We start from the raw sequence: 12019 nt of genomic DNA, 5'->3' as shown, positions 1-12019 counted from the left end.
CTATATGCATGATAGTGTATGGGAGTCCTTTCCCACAGGAGGGTGGGAGATACATTGTTTTTAATGGGAGGCCTACCATTCCCCCGCTTTGTTTCGATATATAAATATTAGCATAAATACATCTGAAATAATTAAATACCTCTGAAAAGCAACTACAGTGGCATTTATTTATTTACAATGTTTAATTCTTTACAATGTTTACCTATTCCTTCACTCCATGGATGCTGCCTCACATGCTGAGTTTCTCCAGCATTTTTGTCTACCTTCTATTTCTTTACAATTATCAATTGAAACTGCCTTAATTAACTGGTTAAGTACAGTATTCCAGACCATCAATAATCAAAGCTCATTGAATTTTAAACTCAAAATGTTCACACTGAATACTGCTCTTATCCCAATAGTCACTTTAAGTCTCAGAAGCACAACCTCAGCATGTGTTACTCCAAAAAGTTGAGTCTCAAAAGATTTGCAAATACTTGTACATTTTTACTTCAGTTGTTCCCAGTATAAATAAATTATATATATTTTTATTTTTTTATTTTATCCTAGCCCTCAAATACCTGTGCTGCAATGTCCCGTTCAGTTGCAATGTAATGAATGAGCCTCACAGATTATACCTATACTCATTATCTTAATTGCTGAAACGTGAAAATGATTTCACCATCACATTTGAAGCTAAACAAATCAATTTGATTTCAACTTTAATCCATGAGCAAACAACTTCATCTGTAACATACTCATCATTGAATTTTGTTTCCCAGGTGAATTCAATTAGATTCACATTTTAATATCCACTGATCTTTCGGCAGTAAATATGGGAAATGATTAATTGAACATATTTATGTACCAATAAATGACCATTAATGACTTTATAATTGCATGTGAAAGCAGGGAAGTTTAACATAACTGAAAACTAATTAATTATGTGCATTAATAAGTGCTTTGAAAATCAGTGAGCACTATGCATCAATTAATCAGATTAGGTAATGAATTTATAAAAGGCCCAACATTAAACAGTTATTAAGTGATCTATTTTAGCTAAACTTAATTGCTCAACTTTTATCAGGCAACAGCCATGGCTATTTGGAATAATCAAAAATGTGCAATCTGTATCCAGATTCATACAGGGCCCTCGGATGATGGAAGATCTGACATTTCTAAATCCAACGTTCTGTGAATTATCCCACAATCTGCTCTCAGGCATAGTACTCAAATTCGTTCAACAGGAAACTGCAGATATCACCCATAAAAAAAATGCAAACTCTCCTTCAAGGTCCTCAAGACTGCAGAGCTGAGAAAAGGAACATGGGAGATTTAAAAAGCAGTTGTAAGGGCGTTGCTAGTTTCATGGTAAAAGGTGTTTGAGTAGATCGGCCATTTTGAGAGTGGATAAGAATACAAGCCATGGTCCGTAGTTTGCAAATGACTATAAAACAAGTGGAATTATCGTTAGTGAAAGTGGTCATCAACAATTACAACGGGATCTTGATCAGCTGGGTAAGTGAGGTGGGGAACAGCAAATGGCATTCAATTCAGATACGTGAGAGGTGAACAGTAGAGCCTCCCGGAGGGTGTTGGAAAAAAGAGAGACTGAAAAGTACAAGTATGTAGTTCCCCGATACCAACAACACAAGTAAGATGTTTGGCATGATGGACGTCATTAGTCAGGGCACGGAGTACATGATTTGGGGGGGGTTTGTTGCAGTTGCACAAGGTGTTGGTGAGGCTGCATTTGGAGTATTGTGACTACCCAGCTATGTGAAAGATGTTATTAGTGGGAAAGAGCAAGGAAGATGTACCAGAATAAACAAAAGGCTGGAGTAACTCAATGGGAGTATCCCTGGAGTATGTGGATAAGCAACTGTTCGAGTCAGTATTTTCTTCACACTTTTCAGTAGATGTGATATTTTCGGTACACTTCACATGGAGAAGTAAATAGAAAATAGAGAGCAGGAAAGCGGCCCTTCTCAGGTTGGCACAGTACAACATGTGGGACACAGCAGTGTGCACCGATTACTGATAGCTAATGTGGGTTTAACATGTAATTTGGGAATTAAGTTTGCCTTTATAGCTAAGAGATGTAAGCACAAGGGCTGAAGTCTTGCAACAATCATATAGAATCTTACCTTGAGTATTATGCACAATTTTGGGCTGCTTACAGAAGAAATGTGTTCTTGCTATAAGCGAGTATGGGTCACTCAAAATAAACATTCTCGGTGGCTGTGCTGCTGTGTGGGTGCAAACCTGCTTTCGTCCGTTGTCGGGATCGGCCGTTGTCTCCGGCGCTGCGAACGCTGTTGAGTTACTGCTGAGCTGTCCCTGTCCCCTCCCGGGTGTCCCGTCCCTGTCTGGGGGCGGCCGGGGGGTGGCCCTGGGCTGGCTGGGGCGCCGGCCCGTTGCGGTGGTGGCCCAGGCTTGCAGCTGGCGCGGAGCGGAGGCGCTGGCTCAGCTCTGCCTGACTCGCTGGGTTGACCGGCAGCCCTGGCCTGGTGGGGTGCCAGACAGAATTGAACAGTTCAGTGGCGTTTCGGCTGTGCTGGTGGCAAGGGTTCGCCTGGCTGCGGATGGGGCGATTGTCTGTGTGCATGCGGCGGCACGGTGTCCCAAGACAAATCCCATGATTCCTTGTGTTTTTCGGAATACCAAACTCGCTTATTGAGGGAGTGCAGCTAAAATTCAGCAGAATAGACTGGGGCCAGTCTGTCATACAGAGACTCAATGAGTCAGATAGGCCTCTACTATTTTGAGTTCAGAGCAATCAGGATATATCGAGATAGGGCAGGAAATCTGTGTTTAGCTAAAAGCTCTGCCAAGATCTTTTTCAATGGCAAAGTAGGCTTGATTGGTTGAAAGGCCAACTATTTATTTTGTTCTTTGGGGGGAAAAAAACTAATTAGTGGAAGATGATTTAGGTGTCCACTAATTACTTAACTACCTCCCAAGGACTACTCCTGTGTTGAACTATCAAATATCAATAGTTCTGGTAGATCTACTCATATCCAATTCCAGTCAAAAGAATAATTTAGATATATAGTTTTATTTCATTTTTGAGATGAGACTATTTTTCTGAATACAAGTAATAGGTCCATGAAGCCATTCAACAAGATCTGTGGACCTCTTCCTCAAAAACAATTTTCCTATTCATCTTACACTGTTGTTACATGGGAATATTAGCTGTAAAGAACATGCAACAAAGCGGGAAGAGATGCACATAGGTAAAGTGAATGGGCAGAAAATATTTGCAGTTAGCCACACCTTATGGATTTTTTTTTTCAAATCAATGAAAAAGATGAGACACCAAAATATTGATATTAAGTGCTACGTGAGCCACGATACATGAATCTCCAAGGTGACATGGTCTGAAGAAGAGTCTTGATCCGAAAGATCACTTATTCCTTTTCTTCAGATTCTGCCTGACTCGTGAGTTACACCAGCATTTTGTGTCTATCTCCAAGGTGACATGTTGCTTGACCATAAGCAATTAAATCCATCATCCGCATCTTGCCCTTACCTTGCATATTAAAATTTACATCCATTTCCCATTGTACCTTCTATCAATTCAAAATACTGCTTTTTTTTTTTTTAAATACAGGCTTAAACAATCAAAACGATATACAAAATGCAACTATTACATAGCACTAAGACCTAACGTAATATTCATCTCTTCCCAGCTCCTGATAGCAAATTCTTCTAAGTATCACGATACTATGCAACTCCCCATCAATATTTACTAGATCTTTAAAAATACTCTGGTGCTTTCTACATTTGATTCCTTGAAAGACACTTCCAATTAATTGTGGTCAAAGCAACATAAAATCATCACAGTAAAAAGGCAACACCAGACATCACTAATGAAAATGTCAATACACAGCACTGGGAATTTATCACTTTGCAGTAAAACCAAACATGAATGACGCTATAATGAAAATACATTTATGGTAGTCATTAATTGATCAGACATGTAATAAATAAACATTCAGTCATAGAAATACGATATTCAAATGTTGCAAGTCACACCATTTGAGAAACAACCAATAATCCTTTGAAAAACAATACCAAACATATAAGCAAAGTGTTCAGGTATCTTTGAATGGAAGGAACACATTCTGCTCTTTGATTTCATCCGTCATTGTTTGAGCAATACAAATGTAATGCAACTACCTAACTCCTTTCATAACCATGTGAATTGCATTATTTGTCCAATGCTTCTTGAGAAGTACAAATGGTTTCAACCTTAACCAGTCCTAGTGACAAATTACTTCATGCTTCCATGATGCTCTAAAGAAATGTGTCCAATCTTCTTGCTGCACTCCATCTTAAATTCACAATTGTTATCATATTTTTAAATCAGAAATTACTGTATCAAAGAATAAACCAAAAGGATCTTGCTGCCCTGCCTGCCTGCTCCATAATAATTCACCCCCAACTTCCTGCACTAATCACATATCTCCTTATTAAATCAATGTCAAAAAAAATCTATTTATCCGTCTTAAAAACACTAAGCTTCTGCTTAGTGAGAGAACATTAGAGATTTGCTGCATTTTGGATGAAGAAATCATCTGTCCGGAAAGGCAGAACTTTTATTTTGACACCATGACACCATTTCTAGACACCCTAGCCAGGAAAGCATTAATATATCAAACCTTCCAGAAAATTGCTCATTTAATGAGATCAGAACCCATTAATTTAAACCCATGAGAATATCGGCCCAGTCTGCTTAATTTCCAAAAAAACAATAACAATATTGCTTTGCTGTAATTCCTCTCTTCCAAATATATCCTTTCCTTGGTTTGGTGGCTAGGCCAGCACGCAATATTCCAGATACGGTCTCACTATGTCAGCAGAAATTAATTTCTCCCACATCAGTCTTCAAGTCATCATCAGTCCAATGTCATTTACCCCATGCTAATTTGAAAATGTCTCCAGCAGTATATGAGAAATTACCACTTTTGCTCTTTGTCACAGCCTTTTATAACATTAAAAAAATGTATGACATGTTTAGTTTAGTTTCAAGATGCAGCATGGGAACTGGGATGCGATGTGATTGGTGAATCAGGGAACACAGTGTTAAACAGTGTGTAGAAAAGAACCGCAGATGCTGGTTTACACCGAACATACAAGGAATGGGAAGAGTCACCCATTCCTTCTATCCAGAGATGCTGCCTGTCCCGCTGAGTTATTCCAGCATTTTGTGTCTATCTACAGTGTTAAGCAGGCCGTCTTGGTTGTACCTCCATTTTGATCGGGAACTAAACCCATTTCAATCAGACAGGCTGACAGTTTCATTGCAGGTTGTGAAAAAGTTACTTTGGAAGTTGATGAGCAGAAAAAGCTGTCTTGGGAAAGAGATTCTGTTCCCCCCCACCTGCCAGCATTGAGGGATAGACTTGGCTATCCTTCTTGGCTAACAACCCAAGCTTCGGCCTCCAAGACACAGGTAAATTTTCGTGCCTTATTTTTGGGGAAAAAATAGCATCTTCATTGCCGGAAAATACGGTAATTATTTTCATTGATACTTGTGCAATCTTACTATTAAGCAATGCAAGATACAACTTTTACTATTTGTTGCTTGCAATAGTAAAAACTATTTAAAACCCCTCAATTTTTTGAAATTCCTGTAGGTAACATAATTTTGTTATTGAGTCTGACATTCTCTCACGCCAAACCCCATTTTCCCCATTGACACAATTGTTTTTATAACCCAATCTTCGATAACAAGATGTTTCTTAGAAATGCAACTGTTGTGTTATAGCTGAACCACCATTTAACATTTTCAAAGTTCATATTTATTTAGATTCATAACACAAATGCTTTCAGTGCACACAGTAGGCAGAGATGCATAACTGCACACAGCTAAATAGCGAAGAGCATCTATAAACATATAGTGCAACTTTCTGAAGAATTAAATCAGTGAATTTAATGCAGACAGATTTTCTTCTGCAGCCTTTACACTTCCAACAAAAATTGCCTTTGAAGTTGATTCTAATGCTTTTGTAAAATATAAAGAAATTCTCATGCTCAAGTAAATCTCCTTAAATGATACACAACACTGGTCTTACAAAGGGCACAATGCTCCAAGTTGATTGAGGATGGCACTTCATTTCCAAAAGGCCACCAAGCTGTCGTGGTGAGTAATCAACTTTACACCAGTCATTACATTTGTAGAAGCGTTTTTTTTTCTAAACCTAGCAATATTAACACATTGCTATTCCATTCAGCACAAATTCAAGACTGAATTAGACTTACCATCGATCCGGCTTACAAGCTCCTGTAATGCTTTCACTTTCCTCTGAATCCCTGGCTGTGCAAATGTGTAGTTATCCTTGAAAACAAAACGTTTTGTGATGAGACACACAATTACTTGTATTATAAGCCTACAGAGAAACAGGTTTTCAAACATTCAACAAAAATTTGCATTTCTATAGCTTCCCCGACAAGATCAATACAAGGCACTTGCCAAGAAAGGAAACGCACTCTTCAGGAAATGAGAAAACTAAAGGGCCTGTCACACTTGGCAATTTTTTCGGCGACTGCTGGCATCATTGACTGACATATCAGGTCACTGAAAAATTGGTGGCGTGATGACGTGTGACCCGCCGTTTTCTCAAGCGCCACAACATTTTTTTGTCGCTGCTGGAGTTTGAAATGGTCAAAATCTTTTGGCGACACTGATACGTCGCCGAAAAAAAAAGATCGCCAAGTGGGACAGGTCCTTAAAAGGTCATGGTTTCTAAAAATGGTATAACAATAAAGAAGTCGGAATCAATATTTTTGAATTACACAAATCCCTTCTGTCTTTGCAGAGGTGAATGAATGGTTGTTATGGGGTCATTAAGGTTCGTCGGAAGGATGCTCAGCAGGAGTGCTAGATTAATGCTTTTTCCAAATGTTTCAAAAGAATTTGTGCAAGAACTAAAGCTAATTTGGAGCCAATGCATCCCTGCTTCAGCTGTTAGCATCTGCAACTACATGAAACTGATATTTGATATCAATACAATTAAAACTGGCATTTTAGGAAGTTACATGTACTGCTAATATGTGACACAAAGATTACTTGTTAAAAATTTAGAATAGATAAATGTGAAAGTTTTGACGTCGTAGATCAAAGTATGTAATGCTGCATAATTTTAATTCTTTATTGTACCACATTGAGAACTCACCTGCAATTTTAAAGGCCACCTCTACAGAATATATTACCAATGGAGTTAATATTGATGATTATGTATTTACAAAATTGAAGCGGATTTATTTCTCACAACCGAACACCTGTTATTTGATTAACCTACTCCATCGATCTTGCGATATAACAAACATAGAAAAAATGTAATTCAATGTTGCGTCATCCAAATATTAGACAAGATTTAGAAAAACACAACCATTTAACAGCTCAAAACTGCTGATTAACAGCAGTAACTTGGATTTGTAAAAACCCATTTAACACAGTTAACTATCCCAAGCCATCAATAGGAAGATTTTAAGATTTGACAGCAAGCTGTATGATGAAGTCCCCAAAATAAAGGGATCTATGGCAACACAGATGGAACATTGGCGAAGTAACAGGTAGACCAGTCAGAAAAGGGCCAATTTCAATGGGAGAACAGATCTTGTATGAGTAAATTAGAATCAAAGCTTGGCAATAAGGAAGGCCATTTTAAGGTAAAAATGTTTCAGCCACAGAATAGATTCAAGAGATTCAAGATTCAAGAGACATTTATTGTCACATGTAGCAATTGGTACAGTGAAATTTGGGGTCACCATACAGCCATACGAATAAAAAAGAACACAGAACACGATAGTCTTTAACATAAACATCCCCACACAGCAGAATCAACGTTTCCCACTGTGAGGGAAGGCCCAAAGTTTAGTCATCCTCCTCTTTGATGTTCACCCATAGTTGGGACCTCCAGAGCCCCCGCAATCGCCGCTATGGGCGGCCCGATGTTCAGGCCCACTTGCCAGGATGATGGAACCCTGATGTCGGAAAGGAAGAACACCCTCAGCAGCTTGGACTTCCGAATCAGCCCCTTCCTGCCGGAAACCGCGGCTCCCGAAGTCCACAGGCAGAGCTGGGCGGGGATTCACGCTGGCGGATCTCGGCAAAGGGATCCCAGGACTCTGCGACGTTGAAGTCAGCGCCACCCGTGCGGCTGAGCTCTGCAAACCACAGCACCACGATGTTGAAGCAGCAGGCCCAACACTCCGGAGCTTCAAATGGTGATCCAGGTAAGGCATCGCCCGCTCCACGGTGAATCCAGTGCTGCTGAAGCTCTGGCCGGTCTCTGGTCTCCGGCAGGAAAGGCCGCGCCAATCCAGATGGTAGGCCACGGGGGGGGGGGCGAGGGGGGGGGGGGGGGGGGGGGCGAAGATGCGACTCGGAGAATAGTCACATCCTCGCCAGGAAGTGACTGGGAAACGGTTTCCCCCTTACCCTACCCACCTCCCCCACATAAAAAGACTAGGAAACTCCAACACATACTTTTTTAAACAGATTAAAAATAACTAAAAAGATGGAGGACATATTATAGGGACAGACAGAATAGAGCAAAACTAAAAGCACATGATATATACAAGGCATGAAAATTTTAAGCATCTGCCCTTGCTCGAGACACCGTATCTGATGAAGACCTAGTAGCTGCAGACCAGTTTATTTTTTTACTGATGAGGAAAGTTCTAGTAACAGTCATCAGTACAAATGTAGACAAATTAGTGAAAGACCAATTGTTAAAGGAAAGTTGTGCTTATCTAACCAACAACAGAATATATTTTATGAATTAACATGCAAGATGAGTGAGGGAAAAGTGGCTGATGTGGGGAATTTCCGTCCCATAAAATGTAACCTAATATATTTGTCACCAGGTTTGAAGACCAAGGAGCAAAAGGGGCTGTACTGAACGAATGGAAAATTGGGTAAGAAACAGTAATAAATCAAAGCCCATTTTAAAAGTCTAGAAACAAATAAGTTATGAATCATTCTTAGAAAACACTATTTTGATCACAAATAGAGTACAGTATCTAATCTGGGAAACACACATTATGAAAAATCCAATGAATCTGGATACTATACAAATGAGATTTACTGAAATGATTCTAAAGATGGAGACATCAGTTGTGCGGACAGACAAGAAGAATTGCTCTCATGAAACAAAAGAGAATGCGTTATGGGCATTTAAAATCATGCAGGTTTAGACAAAGTGACAGCAAATGCAGCATAGGTATGGGTGTGTGGGAGGAAGGAGGGGTGGAGGGGGGAAGAAACTGACTTTCATAAACAAAAGAAAAAGGAATGCAATTTTAGCCTAGCCAGAAACAAAAAAGTAAGAACTTCTATAAATGGGGAAAGGAAATAAAGTAGTATAATTTAATGAGGTTCCTTAAAGGTATAATTATGTATTATAATTATAATAAAAGTTTAATTATGTAACTAAATCTGGAAATAAGAAGAAACATTATTGGAGAAATTAAGAGCACTGAAAACATAAATTACTAATTCTGCATCCCACTCCATAATTATCCTATCCGCCTGTGGCCTTCTGCACTTTTATAACGCCCAATGTATGTTCAAGAAACTTCGTCCACCTGTTCATGTCGCAGCCACGAATTCCATGTTGATTTTTCCAATTAATGTCTGTTAACTTGCTTTCACCAAACTTTCACCTTAATAGGCCAGGTCATCCAGCTGTGCTAGTGGCACAGATTTTCACTCATAATCATCCCTGCATCTCAATCTTGTGTTCCATTGCCCGAGTTCTCATTCTCAAACCACTCTCCTATCACATGATCTATGAACAAAGGCTGGCATTAACCCACTAACAGATCATCTCATCTATAACTTATCTCCACTGCAACCATGGTCTCACCCCATCAAAGCAGTTCCACTTGCCCTATCCATTATCTAGCTATTCGTCAGCTAGTGTGGTCCTCACTTCCCAACTACGTCATTGGAGTTCTTTGAACTATCTTTAATTGGACGATCTTGCACTGAACATTGTACCCTTTAATCCTTTTTCTGTGCACCGTGGATGGCTTGATTGTAATCATGCATTCTTTTCTTTGACTGGATAGCACGCAATCAAAAGCATTTCACTGTACGTGATAATAATAAAGTAAACGTTCCCACACCTAGTGCCTTGATCGCAATTTCAGTTCACTCTTCGCCAGTTTTGTCAGTCTTCCACCTAAAACGCAAACTCTTCTCTTTCCGCAAATGCTGCCTCACCCGTTTAGCAAGTCCAACATTTAAAATGTAATATTTTGAGCATTTGCACTTTTAACTTTCACTTGCAATTCATTTTATATTGTGTACATTTTAAAATTAATGTATTTCACCCGATCTAGCATTTAACTTTGGTTTAAAAGCAAACAAATTACTTGCTAATATTAAGATGCAGTTAAACATTACTTCCAATTTAAATACAAACATTCTATTGCAATTATATGACAGCAAAGTTATGATTAGGATTTGATAGTAATCAGTATTTTTCTAATTGAAATACATACAATGGAGAATAAACCACTTCAGAGCTCTTTGGCTTATAATGTTTTGTCATTCATGAAAGATGGCGCAAAATGCCATGAATTAAACCAGATAGATGTTACTAGGCAATGGCATCCTCAACAATGCTGACTGTAAAATAATTTCAAATTCCTCCACCAGTGACACATTATGCCAGGAACTTCAATCAAAGAAGCAGATGCATTGGAGGAAATGGAATTATGAAATGATTATTGAAGTAATTTGGGATACAAATTAGCTACCAGTGCCAGAGATCATAATAGATTTGAGTGCTGTTAAAAATTAAGTTATAACTTAATGAACAAGCATTCCATTTTCAGTATTTCCCACTGTGTGGTCAATGTATAAAAAGTTGTCGTGTCAAATCAATATTTCTGCGCTGATTCAATAGGGCATGGTTGCACGTGCACGCAATAGAGAAATGGGTTCATTCTGTATCATCTTGCCAACTTTAATACTCTGTGTAGGGGTCAACAGAAGTCAGCATTAGTTTCATAGTTGACAACTTTCACTGTCATTCCAACTACGAAGTCTAGACCATTTAATAACGTAAAGTTCCCAGCATCCAAGCAGAACCAAAGTTATCAATTGGACCAAATTGTTCTGAAAACTAAAATTTAGCAAAATTCGAGATAAATCACATTAAGTATAGGACTGCAATTCTGCAGCAGCAGAGTTCTCAAAAACAAATATATCAAAAGGGATATTCTTGACAACCTCAAAAATATTTTCAGTGTGTTTACTGAATGTTCATTTAAATTCAAAGCAAACAAAGTTAAGATAAAATGTTAAAAGATTGTCATAACTTAAAAGGGTTCAATTAAATTTGCTGATATAGAGAACAAGTGTTTTCGAAAATAAAATATACATTTCATTCACTATCTCACAGGAGGGGATGGAAAAATGCTTGTATTTCAATATTTCAGGATTAAGTGACAACACTAATGTCCATAAGGAAAACCAAACATATTTATATCGTCTCTCATTACAGTACATCCAGTGACTATAAGGAGTGAGGACTTCCCAATTTCTGCAGGTTCATTTACTGCCATCCCCAAGATACTTTCAAGTATGAAATTCATCAGTTATCGGTACTGGCACAGGACAGGGTAATTTACCTGAATGCCATCAAGTAATTTGCTCATGCACCAGAAACTATCAGCTTCAATATTCTGCAACACTTCATCAGGCAAACTGGAAACGTCAAAATTTTCCACCTCTCCTTCTGCAGGGGGAAAACAAAAAACATTAACATAACCATGAGCTGAGGGAGTTTATGAGAATAAAATGCACATGAAATTCAACAGATATTCCCTTCATAAAATTATTGAACTGCCAAAGTGTCCCACGTTATTTAATTCAAGTGGTAGCATTTTAATAGCAGAGCAAATAGTACAATGTATTTTGAAGTTAAGAGTTAGTGATGTAGCACAGATAAAGGCCCTTTGACTCACTGTCTACACTGACCATCAAGCACCCATTTCAACTAATACATTGCATTTTATT

General features: G+C 38.6%; 1 protein-coding gene across 1 annotated transcript in view; it reads right to left on the bottom strand.

Annotated features, from left to right (window-relative positions):
* The window catches only part of tbc1d22a (TBC1 domain family, member 22a), a 170861-nt gene that overhangs the window by 83185 nt on the left and 75657 nt on the right, over positions 1-12019 (bottom strand). Inside the window, 2 exon segments of the mRNA XM_055653036.1 lie at positions 6247-6322; positions 11632-11738. Coding sequence (XP_055509011.1) covers positions 6247-6322; positions 11632-11738 — 183 coding nt within the window.

This window comes from Leucoraja erinacea, chromosome 22 (assembly GCF_028641065.1).
Source record: "Leucoraja erinacea ecotype New England chromosome 22, Leri_hhj_1, whole genome shotgun sequence".
NCBI lineage: Eukaryota > Metazoa > Chordata > Chondrichthyes > Rajiformes > Rajidae > Leucoraja > Leucoraja erinaceus.
This window is presented reverse-complemented; position numbering and strand designations above follow the sequence as displayed.